Consider the following 19287-nt stretch of genomic DNA (forward strand, 5'->3'; position numbering starts at 1 on the left):
CTCTCTCTCTCTCTCTCTCTCTCTCTCTCTCTCTCTCTCTCTCTCTCTCTCTCTCTCTCTCTCTCTCTCTCTCTGCCTGGACGGCCGCAAAGTGTCATACCGCGAATCAGCCCAAACGGCTTTTCTCGGCACGACGAGGAAGAGGCGGGGGGAGGAAGATAAGGCGAGAGAGTATGGATATGAGGGGGGAAACCAAGCTCTGTTAGTTGCTGGGAAAAGTCTATGGCTAAGGTATGACCTGAAACGCACAGCAAGCTTTGAAGCTTTGAAGTGCTGAAGCCTTGCAGTCGAATCAACGCCTTGACACAAATGCGGCGCCACGAATCTTGTCGTCAGTCGGTTCGTTCTTGGATACCAGACTTGCCAACGCTCGCGCTCGCAGCTAATCACTCGTCGTCCGGGCTGTTCCCGGCGCGGCCTGTTCGATATTCGGCACCAACACACCTGTCCTTTCCAGGCCGTGTTGTTGTTGTTGTTGTTGTTATCCCCAAGAAAGGCTAACAGACGTTGTCAACCACGGTCGGTTCCGGTCTAATGTTGTGTCGTACCGGATGACTTGCTTAGAGTACATGCAATCAGACTACATGACGCTGCAGTTAAAGTACGGCCTGTCCCTGTAGCTGAACGGGACAATCCAGGGCGAACACGGTTCATTTCGAGGTAACTCAACGTTTGGGGGGTATCAAGTCTTGGTCTCTTTTTAGGTACTCTTCTGCCCAGTCGCGTGCCTTCTTCGGCCCCATACCACACAACGTAGGATCGATGGCATAACCCGGCCACTCACAGACAAACCTTCGTTCAGCCCTGTCCGCCACGGCTCCAAAAATCACGGGGTATACAGATAATGCTACAAACACCTTCATGAAACGCCCAGCCCATGGGTCTCGTCATGTGCATTCCGCAGCGTGAGACTTTTCCCTACTCGACTCCCCAATCATCGTCGTCCGCCACGTCGTAGTCCATCTCCCGTTGTTGCTCAGGCTGCTGGTCCAGAGTGGTCGCCGAAGACCCGTTAGGTGCGGCGTTGCCCATGGCCATATCATGATCAGGCGCGCCCTGACGCTTCAAAGGAGCCTTCTCCGTCGTGCTGGCTAAAGGCAGTGGTTTGGAAACCCACGACAACTCAAGCTGGCCATCGATGCCAGGAATTTCCTTCTTCAAAAGACCATAAAAGAACTTCTCCGCCGTCTTGCGGTCCTTGAAGGTAACTTCGGTCTCGGAAGGGGTCGTGTGGATATCGGTGAATTCGCCCACGCCCTAAGATTGGTTAGCACGTCCACAGGAAAATACAGGACAACAAGCAGCTTACGAGAAGGTATTGCCGAAGCACCTCATCCTTCTCAGACGACGTAAAGTCTACGCCCGTGACAGAAACAGTCTTGGGACGATTATCCAACGAATATGCCGCATAGGCAGCGTGGACATCACCTCTAAATCCCCCACGGTAGGATCCCCTGCCCCTGGGCGCAAAGCCTCGTCCGCGCGGGGCAAAGCCGCCTCTGCCACGGGCATTGCCACGGGTACTTCCATGCCAAGTGGTTGCTGGCTCATGCTCATCCGCCGCGCTCGGGTCCAGACCGAGGAGCTTAGCCTCGTCCTCGAGTGCCGCGAGCTGCGCCCGAAGCGCCGAGTTCAGCGAGCCATCCTCGGCGTTGTCTACATCACCATTCTTGGATGCCATCTTCGCCTGGAGCTTCTGCTGGACTTCTCGGTGCTGGGCAAGTAGCTCTCGCTGACGATGCTCCAACTCTTGACGTCGCTTGTCGAGCTCCGCTTTCTTTCGCATTTTCTCTTCGTGCTGTCGCTGAGCCTCTTCTTGCTTTTTCATAAACTCCTCCAAGTCGATCTCGGGTTCTCCCTCTTCGCCAGAGGCATTGGCAGCACGTGCTGCAGCCTGTTCAGCTTCCTCAACAAACCAAAAGACCCTAACAAAGCGGTTGTCGAATATGACCTTGGGAGACCGGTAGGCAGCGTTGGCAGCGTCCCATGTGTCATACTTGACGGTTGCAAGCCGCTTGTACGGCTGTATCGTGACCTGCTCAATGTTGCCAAACTCCGAGAAGAACTTGCGGATTTCCTCTTCCGAAAAGTGGTCCTCCGGAATGTTCTCGACGACGATGGTCGTCTTGGATTTGTCATCGACAGGGCCATCTGCCGAGAATGAGGCTCGGTTCTGGCGCCGTCTACCTTTTGCACCTCGTCGGTTCTTACGGCCGTCTCGACCTTCCTGTTCAGCGTTGAAGGCCTCCATGAGTTGTTGCATCTGCTGAAAGTTCTGCGACATCATCATTGCCGCATCCCGGGGATCGAAATCTGAAAACTCGTTAGTTTGAGATATCGGACAACTAGTTCGAGTAATATCAAGATCCAACGAAGGTGTAGCTTTCAGTAGTCAACCTTATAATAAAATTTGTGAAGTCATCGCATAAATGCTCGGACGGATTTCTCATCATGCTACAGGGGAAACAGAACAAAAACGGACAGTGTACTCACCCTCGAACTTGGGAGGCCCGCTGGGACCGCTGGGCGGGAGCCAGATAGGCTCGATGCCGTGGTCGTACTGGCAAGAATTACCGCGAGCACAATAGCCCTTGGTCGCGAAGTCGCGACATTTCTGCCTGTTCCTTCGCGGTCCTTGTGGCGGGCCGTAAGGTGCTGGTTGGGGATAGACCGGCATCTGGGGCAGCCCGCGCCAGTCTTGGAAATTACCGGGCGGCTGCGGGAAGTTGGGATCGTACGGCGCCGTTGCGGGCGGTACCTGTTGAAGACCGTCGGAAACATATGGCTGCCTTGGGTAGTCGTTCGGACTACCGCGCCCTCTCAGGCCAGGCATCCTCGAGTCCCACTGTACTCGACGTGGTTGCTTATGTGCGCGCTCCTCGCCGAAGCGAAAGTCCCGATCGCCCGAGGCGCCGACATCATCTCTCTCATGGTATGGACGTTTCCGCGAACCACTTTGCAGCGCTAAGTCTGATGACGCGACGGGACTAGAGAGATTCGGCTGCGATCGCTTCTCGGGCGGCGGAGGCGCACCGGGGAGGAAGGACCTGTACTCGATGACGCGAAACAACTCGTCAACAAAGTCAGGTGCGGCATCTGTTACTTGGTTAGCAAGTTGCTCAGAGGGTTCGTCGATGCGACGTGGCTAACCCGTGTTCAGAAACTGCGGCAATTCGCTTTCGCATGCCGCACGTATGTGCGCTGCGTCGCCTTCCTGAGAGGCAAGCAGAGCCAAGACATAGTCTGCCAAGATATCCGTCTCTGTATCCGATCTTGAGGGGAGGATTGTCAGCTAGAGGAATGATGGTTAGGGATTGGGAGTTGAACGAACACTTCAGGCAGCTTGTTCATAAGCCATGCTCTGAGCAAAGGCGTGTCCTCGGCCGCTAAAAACATCGTCGCAATGCGGCACGCGCTGAACCATGAGCCTGAATATGAACTGGTGTATCAATAAGTCTGATACTCATGAATTGGGAGAAAACGATGGAGTCATTGTCGTTGTTCGGCGGGAAGCCCCTCGAACAGACGAAAAATTGTTCAGATGGGAAGTGTTGGAGGATGGAGCAGCTCAATCGGAGCGAGGCTGAACTTTTTATTAGCAGACCTCGCTAAGAAAGGACCCACTTTAAACCTAAGTGGAATCAGCGGATACCTACTTAGCTACTTGCTGTGCCTGCCCACCTATCTAGGTAGGTACGGATACAGTGTCTACTTAAACCATCTAGGAACCTCACGCAGGACAATTACGACTTGAGCTAGGCACCTACCTACGGAACGGTCTCGAGGTGTGCCCAAATTTGACGGGACGATGTCTAGGTGCGTACAACGATGGTCAAGTCTGAGCCTGGGACAGCAATAGAGTGTGACTTGTTATCCAATCCACAGTTTCATTCGGATATACATATTGAACTTGTCTTCTTCATTTCGAGACTACGCGAAAGCTATGGAAAGAACGGGGTCATAATTTTTGATATCATCCACCAAGCCCAGTTCGTCATGAATGCCCAAAAAGGCACAACGCCATTTTCTATTAACCCGTGGGAAAGGCGTTTACAACTTGTCGTAGTACTGTTTGACAAGGTTAACATCAACATCAGCATCACGGGGGGTCAAATGGACTTACGTTCTCAACACCAGGAACCTCAACCTTGAGACCCTTGCGCTTACGCATCTCCTGGACGATCTGGCCGACCTTGGAGGTGCCGTCAAGAGGAGAGCCACCGGGCAGGGGCTGCCAGTGGTCGAAGACGGACTGAGGGAAGGCCTGTCCAGAGGTGGCCTGGCGCAGGTCACTGTTGAAGCCGAAGGACTCCATGACGGGCAGGTAGGCCTTGATGGTGAACAGAGGAGTACCGGGGCGCTGCTCCTCACCGAAGACGTGACCACGTCTGCGGGTAAGGACACCGTAGACACCACCCATGGCCTGCTCGGGAACCTGGATCTCGACCAGGAAGACGGGCTCGAGAAGGGCGGGCTCGGCAAGCAGAGCGGCGGCGTACAGGACTCTGCGGGAGGTGGGGATGATCTGACCACCACCACGGTGGATGGCATCGGCGTGCAGGGTGACATCCATGATGTTCCAGCGGACGGAACGCATGGGCTCCTCGGCAACGGGACCCTCACGGGTGGCCCACTGGAAACCAGAGACAACGGAGTCCTTGATTTCGTTGAGGTACTGAACGGCCTTGGTCTGGTCGACGAGCAAGTTGGCGCCAGTGGTGTCGGGGCCGAAGGTCCAGATCTTACGGGCGTCGGTGACGTCCCAGCCGAAGTCGTCGGCCAGGATGCGGGCACGAGCCTTGAAGTCGTCACGGGGGCTGATCTTGCCAGCCTCGATCTCCTTGGAGAGCTCCTCGTCAATGGGCTCAGCGATCATGTAGATACGGTTGTGCTTGTTGGGAGACTTGGACAGAGCAGTGATGCTGGACTTGCCGACAACGGTCTCACGGTACTGGACGACGGGGTCGGAGATGATGAGGGGAACACCAGCGTGGTCGTTCATCAGATCGTTCAGGCAAATCTCCAAGTGGAGCTCACCGGCACCGGCGACAATGTGCTCACCAGACTCAGAGGTCATGGTCAGAACGCAAGGGTCGGACTTGGAGAGACGCTTGAGACCCTCGACGAGCTTGGGGAGATCCTGGGCGTTCTTGACCTGGACGGAGCGCTGAACGACGGGGGAGACGGAGAACTTCATGACCTTGAGGTTGTGGGCGGTGTCGGAGGTGGTGAGGGTACCAGACTTGAGCAGGAACTGGTCAATACCGACCAGACCAACAATGTTACCGGCAGGCATGTCGTCGATGGCCTCGACCTTACCACCCATCATCAGGACGGTGCGCTGAATGGCCTTGATGAAAAGGTCCTCCTTCTTGCCAGGGGTGTAGTTGGGGCCCTGGATGCGGACCTTGATACCAGACTTGACGGTACCGGCGAAAACACGACCGAAGGCGTAGAAGCGGCCCTTGTCGGAGGTGGGGACCATCTTGGAGACGTAAAGCATGAGAGGGCCCTTGGGGTCGCAGTCACGGATGGCAATGGCAGCCTCGTCGTCGGGGGGACCCTCGTAGAGAGTCTCGACACGGTACTTCTGGGCCGTGACGGGGGAGGGGAGGTGGAGAATCATCATCTCCAGAAGGGCGTCGGCGGCGGGCAGGAAAGTGCGCATGACGGCCTTGAGGAGCTGCTTGCCCTCCTTCTCACGGTCCTCGGCGGGGAGCTTAAGGTTAAGCTTCTCAAGGAGGGTGGCGACCTCCTCCTTCTTGAAGTTCATGACGGCGGAGAAAATCTTGAAGATGGGGTCCAAGATGAACTGGTTGAAGGCACGCTCGAGCTGCTTGCCCTCGTGGGAGCTCTTGGTGGTCCACTTCTTGGTGTGGGGGTTGAAGTAGTTGTCGCCCCAGAGACGCTCCATCATCTTGTTGCGGTCGACACCAAACTTCTTGGCGTAGCGAACGGCGAACTGGCGGATGGTGAAGGCCCAGCCGTGCAGACCGGAACCGAAGGCGATGGTACCTCTGTCGGGGTAGACCTGGACATCACCGAGAGACTTGTCGAAGTAGGTCGAGATGATGACGTTGACGGACTCGATGGTACGAGAGAAGGACTGGTAAAGGTCCTCCTTGGAGACCTGGAGCTCGAGGAGAGCACGGTCGACCTTGTTGATGATGACGACGGGCTTGATGCGCTCACCGAGAGCCTGACGCAGGACGGTCTCGGTCTGGACGCACACACCCTCGACGGTGTCGACGACGACGAGAGCACCGTCAGTGACACGGAGAGCGGCAGTGACCTCGGAGGAGAAATCAACGTGACCAGGGGAGTCGATCAAGTTGATGAGGAAGTCGGTGCCGTCGGTCTTCTGGCCGACAATGTCCTTAACGTCCTCGGGGTCGACGTTGTGGTACAGGGAGATGGCAGTAGACTTGATGGTAATACCACGCTCCTGCTCGTCGGCACGAGTATCCGTGGCTCTCGCGTCTCCGGCCTTGGCGGTGGAGATGATACCGGCCTTGGACAGGAGGGAGTCGGTGAGGGTGGACTTTCCGTGATCGACGTGGGCAATGACGGACATGTTACGGACGTTCGTGGGCTTGTCCATGAGCCCACGGATCTCCTCGATGGTGAAGCTGCGATGAGACCATGGTTAGCAATGCGAACCCTTAGGTGCTTGATTGGCGGTCTCGTAGTAGAGGCTTATCTCCGAAGATGGGAGGGTGAGGGGGGCGGGGTAAAGTCTGGTCGCTGAGCGAGGCGACCCAAGCTTCCTCGCCCAAGATTCTCGTCTCAAAGTAGGACAGGGCAGGACAACAACAGAAGAAATCAACGAGACTGCGACTTCTCCTTGAAAAGAACAAGCAGAGGGTGATGGATGAGGTAGCAAGATGGTGATGATGGACTTACTTGACCATTTTGACGGCGGTGGCTCAGCGAGCTCTTTGAAATCTCTGTGTCGGGTGAGATGTAAGGTTGAAGTTGGGCGAAGCGGGGTTGAAGAATCTGCCCCGCGCTCACAGAGTGCTGAATCCTTTTTCTGCTAGAGAAAAAAGGTAGACAGAGAAGAGTGTGAGGTGCCGAAGCGATGAAAAGTCGACAGTTCCAGGAAACGGACAGGGGAACTTAAGCTCCTCTACCGATTCTTTTATCGTCGAAAGGGTTGGATGAGATGGAGGCGGGAAGTAAGAGGAGGGTGAAAGGGAAGAAGAAGAAAAAAAAGAGAAGTGGTGCCTCTTTCTCTCTCGCTGTGTGGCAGTCGTTGCCCCGAGGGAGGGGGGAGAAAAAAAAAGTTAGTGACTGGCCGAATGAGAAAAATGGGCAGGCAGGTGGGGCACAGCAAAGCCAGAGAAAAACCCCGCCACTCTTTCCTGGTTTTCCCCCCCTACTCCCACAGAGGTACCAACATCACTTGGGTACTACGGTACCTATTGCCCCTCCCCCCAAAAACCACAGCGCCTACAAGCATTCTCACAGCAAATGGACGGGGCCCCTATTCCTGTCGCGCGCACTGTGGCAACTACGTCGATAATATCAGGTCTAACAGTCTAACACACACATGTATAGCTTCTCACCCCTCTCCTCGGAGGGTAGGTACTTACTACATTACGGCACTAGAGCAATATCTTCCTCTCGAATCAGCTGTTATTGTATCTGTATACTCGTGTGTAGCTCACTGGTTTATGTGTGCGCGTGTGTGTGCCTAGGCGCCTGCTTACCTGCCTCCCTATCCGGTCGGTCTGTGCATGGAGGGGCGGCAGAGGGCGAGGTAATGCGAGAGAGAAGGGGGAAAAAAGGGAGAGAAAGAGAAAGGGCAACAACCCTGGCCCCCTACGCACCACAACATCGGCCGTCTCAAGAGTCCAAGTACTGTACGGACAAGCATCTGGGACCCGACGCAGAAGATTGACGAGTCTGGAAACATGGTCTGAAAGGAGCCTAGCTCTAGCAGCCCGGCCGGATGCACATTTGATACACGTCTTGTTTGAATTAGACAAAGCTCGGGAAACACTGGCCTCGTACGTTCGCCAGGCACACACACCTCTCTCAACACCGAACCGAATGATGTAAAACGAAGCTTGATTTTGTCTGTCTTGTGTGCTGCTTGTCACTGTGTCTAGAAAAGGAAATGTACACTGTGCAGAAAACAGCCCACCCGGGTTTGTGGGGTCACCATCACAATTGCCCCAGGGCCAAACCAAGACTGGGCCCCTCCCCTCCCAAGGATCCAATGACGAAGCACGCGAAGTTGATGCTGACGGATGCTGCGAAGGTCGTGTCACGGCGGCAAGGCCGGATAAGGTAGGTAGGACGGTATAAGGGTACACAATCACCTGTAAGCTGAAGGGCGAGAGCTTGGACCTCCCGATGGTCGAGCTTGACGTCGCTGCCGGCCGGAGCTTTGAGTCACCACCGCCACTTCAAGTTTTGAACTTACCTTAGTCACCGAGTTCACCGGTTTTACTGTGGCTGACTGCCTCGTCCCCGGCGTTCCACTTACCTTACGCAGGTACAAGCTTGCCCTCTGAGTCCCCGGCCAGCCGCATCAACCTGCTCGTCAGACACGTGAATCATCTCGGTGAGTATACCGAGGGCATCACTTTGGATAAACTTCGTCAGTCGCCAAGGATAACATTACTAACTTAGTCGGTAGACCATCTTTCTTGGTCCCGGTTATTCCACCTGTGATATGCTCCTCTTGCTCCATTATGAGGATGCTTACACTACTCTCAGACCTCTAAAAAGCCCAACTCCCTTAAAGCCTCAACGCCAGCAAGACTGCCTGTCCCCGATGCTTTGCTTATGCCATGCCGAATGAGTCAACGCCGGACTCCTCGTTTCTCACGATCCCAATATCTTGGAATAAGCGTCCTCCACCTCGCCGGCCAGCTCTAGCAGAGCAACAATGACAATCTGGTGCGTCAGATTAGGCAGCCGGTCCCTGTGAAGCCCGATCCATTCCAGCGGTGGCGTGGCCTCGCCCATGTCTCTCAATTGTGGCGTTTCGATGATGGGCGGTTCCAGCGCGACGTAGTCGTACTTGGACTGCGGCACCGTGACTTCGGCCGTGATCTTCTGCTGCGATGACCCGCCCCCCTGTTGCTCTTCCGTGTCCGGCACTCCTGTCACCTTGATGGCTGTGAGCGGGAGCTCTTTGCCCCAGGTCTGCTCCAGCGACTTGGAATGGTTGGCCCACATGCCGCGGATATAGCTGATGCGCGAGTAGTTCCATCCCACCTCGACCTTGCCCTCGAACGCGCTCTTGAAGATGTAGTCGATCCGGTTGCGATTGGGCGTCTGCCATGTCTGCATCACCGCTCCCACTTTTGGTACTTTGAGGATCGTTCCGCCGCGCGACCCCGTGGCCCTCTGAACGACATCCTCGACCGATATCTCGCTGAGCGTTTTGGGCGCTTCAATGTTCCTGACCCCCGCGAGACCGATCCTCAATTGGCCGAGCGTGAGTGCTAGGATGCTGTGGACGCGCCGCTGCTCGATGCTGGCTGCGAATCGTGCCTCCGCGCCCAATGCCTCCATCTTGAACACCTGGTGGTCGGAAAAGGTGCTTGGGAATACGCCCAAATTCAACGCCTTGAGCGTCACCACAACATCCGTATCCAGCGAGATTGGAGACTTGGATAACGTGTCTTCCTCCCGGAACTTGGGCGCGCTTGTGAGATGGGGAGACGCGACGGTGTTTTGGTATGACCGTCTCCTCATAAACTTCTCAATCTCCTGCAGAGACATTTCAAAGTTGGCCCGCCTCTCCTGTATGAGCTTCTGGAATGCTTGGTACAACGCGACACCCTGTGCTGCCGACGTTGTGGTGCCAAAGACTTGCACCGCGTCTCCGTCAAAAATGGCAACGAGCCGGTCTCCTGTGCCCTCGAGGCTGCGACGAACGTTGTACATGAGGAGTTCGAGAGATGTTATGTCGGCAACGAGGAAGGCCTGGTAGTCGAATGCTGCCTTCACTCGGAACTGGCTGAACCCGACAGACGCCTGGATGAGGGGCGTCTCGTTGAGCGCCGCCTCTCGCTCCGGCCACTGAATCGATGTTCGCAGCTGGAACTTCTGGAGAGCGATGAATCCGCTTAGTCTGCCTGTGCAGTCTATGCCGATCTTTTCGAATCCGAGGCACAGGTTCTGCTCCCAGTCGGATGTTTTCTTTGACGAAACCCAGAACTCCTTGATGGCGAAGACGGATTTGCCAATCGCCTGGCCCATGTCAACGCTGACATCGAGAGACGTGATCGATATGGTGGCCGTCCACGGGAACGCTGCTGTGGCGGCCACCTGTTGATACCGCTGCACCAAGTGGCCCTGTGAAGCCTCCGTGTTCATCTTGGCGACTGGAGCTGTCGACGTGTTCCGCAGCTCGGTGGGGTACCAGATTTCGCGGAATAGCAAGAAGTCCTGGAGTTGCTTGGCGTTGATCGAGACAGTCATCGGGCTGACCTTGAGTATGGCAGATACGCCGCTCGTTCCGCTGACGTGTTTGCTGTTCATCAAAGACAGCACGATCGAGTCGACGTCGAAGCTACCCGTCGACTCTCGAGAGTAGACGTGCTGGACTGATGCCTGTAGCTTGGAGAAGGCGCCGGAAATGGAGAAGAAATTGCCTTGTTCTTGCGAACGCACAGTGTTTACGGTAAAGTAAATGTCTTCGAAGCATGTTGTTGCCGCAACACGTGCAATGGGCTGGCAACTTAGCGAGAACTCTTGGCGACAGATTCGGAGTCCCAGGTTCAGCTTCAAACGTCCAATGACTACGTTCGGATCGGCCGTGAGGATGTTATCCTCGTTGCCAGGCTTCGGCTTCGTGGCGGCAGGCATCTGCGCGGCAGCCGGCGTATCTTTATCCTTGCCTACTACTTCCTTGACGCTGGTCGTCATGTCCATGATGAGTGGCACAACGGATGGGTACAGGACGTTGCTCGAGGCATCAATCTTGATCTCGCCGTACAGTGAGGGGTCCTCGTGTCCGTTGTCTCGGTACTCAAGTTTCCAGGCCAAACCTGGTGATCGGAGAACGGTGCTGCTGCCGGTGTCATCCGTGCTGAACTGGCCGTATTTGCCTGCCAGAGACGGTCGACCGGTTCTGGGGTTGCCGCGCAATCCATCTATTGGCTGTTTTTTGCCCGAAACATACACAACGGCACCGGAAAAGTCTGCGTCGACCAACAGAGACTCCAAACGCTTCGTACCAAGTATGCTTCTTTGTGGTGGAGTCGGCTCTTCGATTTTGTCCACCTTTTCGACCTTGGCCGGCACAATCCCCGTGCTCCAGTTCTGGGAGGCTCTCTGCACGTTCTGTATCGAGAGGCTAATGGAGTCTTTGAGGATCGCGGCGGGGATGATGAAGCCCGATGTCAAGCGAAGATCCAGGGATTTGCCAACTGCTTGGAACGCAAGACTACGAGTGTGCGGATTGGAAACATAGGCAATGTTGAAGATGACTTCGGGGAGTAACGCCGAATGAAGAGACCTGAGGCTTTTGTCCTGACCAGGCGGGACCATCTGAAGCTGGAAGTTCTCGATTGTGAGCCTGGCTGACTTGGTCTGGCGCGTTCCGAAACTGACAAGCTGCACCGACAGGATGAGATCTTCTTTGCTGCTCGCCAATGGAAGCAAGTCATCCGAGGGATCGCCGACGAGCCAGGCAATTTGCGTGTCGCGCACCTCGAAGCGGTAGACAATGGAAGACAAGAAGGAATCAATGATGTCGGGCTCCTCCGCTTCTTCCTGATCGTTGATGGCGATTCGCGGCCTTGTTTGCCGGATCTTACGCAGATACTCGAGCTCGCGTGACGTGTCGAGGTCTTTGATCTTATCGCCCATGTATCCCAAGGCGGCAACCACGGTCGAAACGGTCTCTGGCGACAGGTTGATCTCCAGTCCGTCACTTCTGAAATTGAACGACCTCTCTTCTTTGCCGTCTTCCGTGTATCGCGTGTTGGCCGAGATGAGAGCACCCAGAGCAAGGCTGCCGCACGATCGCATGGTGCCATCCCTGCCCTTCTGTACATCAATCAGGATCTGGCGCAGGTTGATATGCAACTGTGGCTGTGCCAAAATGGGACCTTGGCCATCGCGGCGATTGGCAACTTCCAGATGGACTCTATCGAGTTTGAAGGACAGGCACGCGGTAGGATCCTTCTCCGAGACGAGGGGCGTATTTCCAAAGACCTCGATGCCGGCCAGAGTGAGGTGAACGGTATAGACCAGGTTCGACGCCGGCTCTGACGGCGGTGTTTCTTTGAGGGACGCTGTGTCGCCAAAAATGTCACTCATATGCCCCTGAATCGCTTTTGTGCCTTCTTGTAGCTCGCTGATGGCGCTTGATATCTGCGGTCGGTTCAAAGCCGTCAACAGACTGTACACGGCGGAGGCGTCCAGCTGCATCAGCTCAACCGAACCGAACACGGAGACAGAGTGCTCCCCTGGCCCCATGTGACTAACAATCCGACCGTTGGTCGGTGGGATTCGAAGAAGCGATATGCTGCGTGGTTGGTTTCTAACATCCATCCGGATCTCGTGGGAGTTCTCCTTGACATCAAAGTCAAAAATGAGCTCCTTTCCAAAGTTGGCGGCCACCGCTGCTCGCGACACAACACCTGAGATGTTGTAAGTCATAGACTGCAGCAACGGCACGCTGATACGGTACTCGTCTAGAAACATCGCGATGTTAACTCGGAACGACGAGAGACGTTCGGCGATCTTAACGCTATTTCTACGCGGGGGTGCTGGCGATTCCGGGAGCTGTCTCTGGAGCTTGTGGATCTGCGTCAATTCGTCTTTGACTAGAGAGTCAACAACCTCAATCAAATACAGGGGATCCTTCTTGACTGCTAGAGTGAAGGTGCGACTGCTGGCCGTTGATTTGATTGTGTGACATGATGTCGTCTCTGTCTCGAGAAGCTCATGAGACACAATGACGCTCGGGTCTCTGAGCTGGAACATGCCCAATAGCTCGGATCGATGGTGCAATCGCGACGTCACGGCATCGCAGCTGAGGATGAAGTTAATGGATGATCCAGTTTTCTCATAGCCGTCAAGCAAGCAAGACGCCTTCATGTTGTGACCCAGTGACGTGGCGCTGAGGTTGACAGTATCCAGCTCCACTGAGCCTCGTCCGACCGCCAGTACAACATGGATGGTATCTTGGGACTTCGGTTTGTTTACTGACGCGTCCTCCTTAGGATCCGAACGATGTTTGGTTGCTAGGTTGGATTTGTTGTAGAGGCGGAGAACGTCTTCAGCAAGCTCGCACAGCTCCCAGTTGAGCATGACAGCTGCCTCCCCGCAGTAGATGTTCAAGACAGTCGTGTTTTTCGGCCTCGTCTCCGTGGCACTGGACTGGGGCGCTGTCTTCTTCTCCAGTCGTGTCGTCAAATCGGCAAACACGATCCTGTTCTCCTTGGGGCCCGGGTCCAGGAGTAGCTGCACATCCTTCAGCCGGAGCGCCGCCAAGATCGGGAGGTCAGGCGATTCAGATTTGCCGTCGGCCTTCACTGTCCCGAAGACGTTCTTGATCAACGACGAATCAGCCACGTTGTATAAGTCCCAGCTACGCCATCGTTGGAAAGCTTCGATGACCCGTTGCGAGGCATCGGAAGGCGGAGATACCGATCCAGAAAGGCAATCGAGTTGCAGGTCGTCCTTGAAGTTTGCCGGCATGTGTGTCCATATCTGGCGAAGTCTTGCCGTCATCTTCCAAGAGTCAAAGGTTCGCAGATGCTCAGTGGCAGATCTCAAGACTGCCGACGGGCGTGTCAAGAACGAAGGGTCGCCGACTGAATGTCCCTCTGCCATGAGACGGTGGACGAAATATCTGACTCGATTCTCGTGCCTGGACATTGTCTGCCCCAGCACCTCCCCCAGTTCTGAAGCAACAACCCCGGTCCTGTGGATGAGCGATGCAAGGTACTCGATCTTTTCCGATGCGGTACTACTCTTGATGCTGCCAATATCTGCGTCAATATAAGTGACATCCTTCGAACCCAGCGAAAGCATCACGCTCTCAATTTGGGCCATGAAGGCTGCCTGGTTTTCTTCGGCACCCGAAAGCCGTTCCGACGCGGAGACCTCGGCAGAGTCGAGCTTCAGTTGAACCGATGTTCGTTTGTTGCTCTTCACCGGCTCCGCTGGATTCTCCCAGACATCCGTGGATCGAAGACACAGCGACAGCTTTGATACTGTCACATCATACTGGTCCTGTTCCTCCCCGCCGGGGTCGAGGCGGTCGATGGTGGAAGCATTCAAAAACCTGATGTTGGCTTTCGGAACCCTGAGAAGTACGTCTGTGATTTCACCGGGAATCTTCTTCTTCTTCTGCAAGTCGAAAATGTCGGTCATTGAGGAAATTTGCAGGCTGTCGAGAATATTGTCTGGCTCACTCGGTTGTAGAGCAGCAAGCAACAATGACACGTTCTTGACAGCGGAGGGATTCAGGAACGCAGTGACGCCGGTTGGAATCTCGACAATGATGCTATTATGAGCACGATCCTCGGGCAAAGATTCGGCATCAATTTCGTCCAGGCTGAACTCTGGAAAGCCAAAGGCGGACGTATTGTCATCCTCTTCGATGCTTTGCATGACGGCTTCGGACGTATTGGGCCGAATGCCCTCCAGAGGAAACGGCGGGGTGTAGAACTGACTCGAAAAAGCCACAGACGAGTGGTGGCTTGCATCTCGGAAGTCGCCAATGGCACTGTAAAACGCGGAGTGGCGGCCGGTCGATGTAGAAACGTCTCGCTGGTGTTGCGATCCTCGGTTCGTAGCTTCCGGGCTGCCGGGATAGAGGAAGTCCGACTGCCTAGACTTCGCCCGTGATCTCACAGAGCTTCGTGGCCGCACTACACTACTAGTGCTTGAAGTGGTGGCTATGGACAAGAACGAACTCTTGTGACGAAGTTGCCGAGAGGCGCTGAACGTTGATCGACTGTCAATGGATCTTTGGTCACCCTGGGCAACATCCAATACCGTTGGATTGGGAACCGGTGGGAAGCCTTGGGCGGGCGGATCGAGCTGATCGGTGAGCGTCTCCTCCAGAAGCCCAGGCAGAAGCAGAAACTCGGTGCGCCCAGTCCTTTGATCCTCGCGACGAATGAGCTCCTGCTGCAACTTGCGCTCCTCGGAAAAGTGTAACTTCCTTCCGATGATTGCCACGCGGATAGAGGCTTGCAAGAAGGCATCGGTCTCGACACCATGGTGGGATTTCCACCTGTGCCTCATTGCTGATTCTGAATTGACACACGAAACCTGAACGTCAGGAACCCTGATATCAGCTCGTCTGGAGTAGTGCGTGCGCGCCCAGTCGTTGAATTTGACATCGAGAGCACCGGCCGAGAACAGAAAGGCTGCTTCATCCACATGGCACCAGACTCGAACAGCCTCAACAGCTACCCGTAAAAAGGTCACGTCGTACACGATGATGGACGACAGCGGGATCAGCGCATTCTCATCATCGTCAAATTCGAACGCAAATGCTTTGCCTGCGCTCATTAGGGCGGCCAGGAAATCGGTAGAGCATTCTCCCGAAACAGTGCCGACGGAGATGTCCCAGTTGCAAAGGTAGGTTGGCTCGGCTGGGGGCAGGCCAAAGAGACGGTGACCATAGATTGTCAAACCGTCGATAAACAACTGCGTGCTAGACACGGCACTAATCGGTGTTTCCATGCCCGACTCCGTCGTCCCTAGGGAGAGGTTGAGGGGGTTGAGGTTAACCTGTAAGTCCATGTAGTAGTTGGTGAATCGGAGGTCGAGCGAGAGACCGGCGGTTTCGATTTGGACATGTCGCTGGCTGGAATACAGATTCGAAGGCAGTAGGAGGCGGAGGTCATCAATCTTGATACCCAGGATCACGTCCAAATCATTGGTCTTCTTTGGGGGCGGGCGATTGGCCAGCTCCGCGTCAGGATTGCGTTCTTTCAGTCGTAAAAGGTCCTGATACTCCTCAAGTGTTTTGAAGTGAATATCGTCACCGAGGTAGTTGTCCTTCAGTTTCATAACGTAGCGGATAATGAAGCCGTATAGCGTTGCCGTGGGCGACTGCAGGCTAAGGTTCAGTTCCAAGGTGTCAATGTTGGACGGTGCCGTTGTGGCGTTGTAATGATACTTTCCGTCAGCCTCAAAGTTCTCCCCGTGACCTATCTCCTTTGAGGCGATAAAGGTGCCCTGAGTATTCCAAGGCGGGACGTGAAGCCACAAGGAGAATGCCTCAGATCCAAGGGCAAACGAGACGGCATTCAAGCTAGGACGATACTTGTCGATGGGAACGCAGACCTTTGCAACAAGAGACGGACTTTTTGCTACAATGTAGGCGTTGTCTTCGAGGTCGGTGGGATTGTTGATGATGTTTCCATCGTTGACGTTCAAGTACAAAGTTACGTTGCGTAGGTCAAGGTTGAGGTAGTATCTGAAAGGAGTGAACACCAGATACTCGGCTGGAGGCCCCGAGGCCCAGTCGTCGACCAAGTCTATCAGGAGGAAGATGTGGTCTCTAAGTATGAAGAGCTCCATGTCTTCAGAGATGATGTTGAAGTACCATGACCTTAGAGAGTTCCATTTGAGTGGGGTCGACAGATCACAAGATATGCGTTGTGGTCCTGAGCGCCAGAGGAGCTCGTGGTTGACGCTGGTCGCGAGCTCGGTGCTAGGCAAGTCGACATCAAGCTTCATCTGGTATCCCGTTGTGCTGGCAAGCATGTCCATGGTGAAGGATATTGTGGCGTTGCCGGGCACGATGAAATCAAGCCAGCCCCCCGGACGAATGGGCGCAGCGTCAGTCTTGCTGTTCTTCTTTGCACGGTTCCTCTGCTTTCGCTTCTGCGGCGGCGGAGGAGCCTTCATAGGGGGCTCCTTGCCTTTCCATTTCCAGTTCTTAGAGTCTTCTCGGATGGGTATTCGAAGGGTCACTTCGTCATCCAACTCGACATACAATTTGAATTGAGTGGGTACTCGATATTCACCCACGGCCAGAGGGGTTGCCGGAACTGCGTCCTTGGACAAGCTGGGAACAAAGACACGCTGGAGGTCCGCCCTCTGACGATCGGCCCAGGGTCCGTAGTTTACCACTCCGCCCTTGATGGCAAGAATCATGCCCCACGCGGGAGCTTCGTCGCCGTTGATGTATGTCACCACGTTTTCCTTGGAGCGTCTGTTGGCGGCTTCAGACGTCACTTTGCCCACGACATCCCAGTAGATGGTCAATGTTGCCTCTGGACTGTCCACCACTGTAGATTCGGCAGCGTATTCGACACCCGCCCATCGAAGCCTCGAATCTTGTTCATCCTCGTCCAGATAGCGAGCTAGGCCTTGCCAATGACTGGAGCCTGGGATTTGCGACACGGCGGTAGTGATTGGGCTTCGCGAGCCTACCGAGAAGGATTCGACGGATTTTCTCCAGTACGGTACGAGATTCCGCAATGTTCCAAGTGCGCGGCGTCGGTGTCTCCGGAAAAAAGAGGTCTTGTACGTGGGGCTGGGTTCCTGCGCAGCCACTTTCTCGCGGCTTGCCCTCGACGCTTGATCCTCCTTGAAATCGTCATTCTCCCTCATTTCTACAATGGGGTGCTGGAACTTGATCTTGAAGGTCTGCTTGTACGGATCCGGGGTGGATGTCTTGGAGGCATCTATTTCTCCCGAAAGGCCATCAGCTTTGACAATCAGGATAGCCTTGGTGTTGTCATTCCCCATAACCACAGCCGCCTTTTGGCATGTCACAGAGATGGGGAAGAGCTGGAGAAGGAACGGAAGATCGGAATCCGACTGGACAGCGTTGTCGCGCTCTGCTGGCACATCAGAGGGTGTGCTCGGCTGGCTAGACGACGCTTCCCGATGGCCGAAAGTGTTTCCTAGTCTCGACAACAGGGCGGCGCCGGAGCTCTCCTTTTCGTGTGGTGCAGAGTCGTGAGACGGATCTGATTTTTCAGAGGTCCTCTGTCCTCGGTTTCTTAGAGAAGCACTCTCATCTTTTGACTCAAAGGCCGTCGTCACGTTCTCGGCAGTTACCGTTGGTTCTTTCAGTCCAGCCAAGACGCTGTCGTAGGCCGGACTTCTGTTGTAGACGAACCATTCCAGGCCAACCAGGGACATGGTCACCCGGCACGGTAAGTTCGAGTGCCTCCCGTTGGTAACTAAAGATGCTTGCTCGGCTTGCTGCTGCGCCGAGGCTTTGATATCTACCTCCCGTACCCGTCGCAGCCAATATCGCCAGGTAACGTAGCCATGCTGGATAAGAAATGTTTCATTGTTGCCGTGGTATCGCAGGCCGGTGAAGAATATGCGCCCCCCGAGGAGAGAGACCTGGAGTGCCTGTATGTCGATGTAAACACGATAGCGGTGCCAAGTGTACGTTCGTATGCCCCACGACAGTAGCGATCCGAAGGCTCGGTTGAAGTAGAGGAGGAAGAAGACGGCACTATACAAGGTAAGCCGAGTATCCGAGTAGTTCAAATCGGTATTACCCACAGGGCACCGCAGATGATCAGGTATGCCAGGAAGGTGCTACATGAAGCAAGCGGTCAGCGAAAGCGCAAAGATACACCAACCTCAGGGTGCAGACTACCCATTGAAACTCGGCGTTTCCGTTGGCGTTGGATTCGGTTCGCCGTCTGTCGGCATGATGTCGGTAGTGGTTGTCGCGCGATGCTTCAACTACAGCAGGCCGAAGCTGCTAACATCAACGTCGGAGCAGTGCCAGTCAACCCACTTCCATGTCTCGAGAAGTCGCGTTTGTCGCTCGGTGTCTCGGTGTCCCGGGGAAGATTCGTTGTTGGTATTTTCTGGGCCGCGTGCGATGGATGCTAGCAATCCGCGGAGAGTGTCATTGGAGGTACCAATGTCAATCGAGGAGAGGGGTGGCTGTTGCTGTTGTTGTTCGTTGCTGAGACGAGGATCGGTCGAGGGTGCGTGTTGTTGAGTTGAGCAGGACACAGACGCAGATGCAGATGCGGTTGAGGATGGATCACAGGCCAGCAGGCATCGCAGATACACCTTAGCAGTACTCTGTACATTGAATTGGCAGTCGCATTCAAAGTCGCGCCGAGCCATCCCTACCTAGGTATCTGACGAGTAACGACAGGGCCGGGTGTCTCGCGCTAATGACAACCCGCGTCCCGTCCAGTCGCAGCGAGCTGGTCGAAGCTTCCACAACCCCCCCCCCCAGCATGTCAATTTACCTAGGTGGGCCGCAGAAGTCACCGGGGTGCCAGCCATCCCACATGCCCAAGCACGCTGTGAAACTGAGCTTCAGGGAACGTGCCGGTGACCTCACTAACAATTAATGCA

General features: G+C 55.0%; 4 protein-coding genes across 4 annotated transcripts; 1 reads left to right on the forward strand and 3 right to left on the reverse strand.

Annotated features, from left to right (window-relative positions):
- Positions 1–79: 79 nt before the first annotated feature.
- On the reverse strand, positions 80–3544 carry CDEST_08470 (Putative RNA-binding protein 26/27). The gene is made up of 5 exons (XM_062924629.1): positions 3332–3544; positions 3151–3272; positions 2494–3096; positions 1310–2313; positions 80–1257 (listed from the first exon to the last, which is right to left on the reverse strand). The coding sequence occupies exons 1-5, from the start codon at positions 3394–3396 to the stop codon at positions 919–921; spliced, it is 2133 nt and encodes a 710-aa protein (XP_062780680.1). The 5' UTR covers positions 3397–3544; the 3' UTR covers positions 80–918.
- A 347-nt stretch (positions 3545–3891) lies between these two features.
- On the reverse strand, positions 3892–7175 carry CDEST_08471 (Putative small GTP-binding protein). Its single transcript, XM_062924630.1, has 3 exons — positions 6904–7175; positions 4124–6629; positions 3892–4068 (listed from the first exon to the last, which is right to left on the reverse strand). Exons 1-3 carry the CDS (start codon positions 6909–6911, stop codon positions 4051–4053), a joined length of 2532 nt encoding a protein of 843 aa, XP_062780681.1. The 5' UTR covers positions 6912–7175; the 3' UTR covers positions 3892–4050.
- A 135-nt stretch (positions 7176–7310) lies between these two features.
- CDEST_08472 (uncharacterized protein) lies at positions 7311–7726 on the forward strand (the record flags this gene model as incomplete). The annotated part of the gene is made up of 1 exon (XM_062924631.1): positions 7311–7726. The coding sequence occupies one exon, from the start codon at positions 7311–7313 to the stop codon at positions 7698–7700; it is 390 nt and encodes a 129-aa protein (XP_062780682.1). The 3' UTR covers positions 7701–7726.
- A 649-nt stretch (positions 7727–8375) lies between these two features.
- On the reverse strand, positions 8376–19041 carry CDEST_08473 (Putative bridge-like lipid transfer protein family member 1). Its single transcript, XM_062924632.1, has 3 exons — positions 18566–19041; positions 18469–18504; positions 8376–18418 (listed from the first exon to the last, which is right to left on the reverse strand). The coding sequence occupies exons 1-3, from the start codon at positions 18619–18621 to the stop codon at positions 8836–8838; spliced, it is 9675 nt and encodes a 3224-aa protein (XP_062780683.1). The 5' UTR covers positions 18622–19041; the 3' UTR covers positions 8376–8835.
- Between the last annotated feature and the right edge of the window lie 246 nt (positions 19042–19287).

This window comes from Colletotrichum destructivum, chromosome 5, assembly GCF_034447905.1.
Source record: "Colletotrichum destructivum chromosome 5, complete sequence".
NCBI classification, from domain to species: domain Eukaryota; kingdom Fungi; phylum Ascomycota; class Sordariomycetes; order Glomerellales; family Glomerellaceae; genus Colletotrichum; species Colletotrichum destructivum.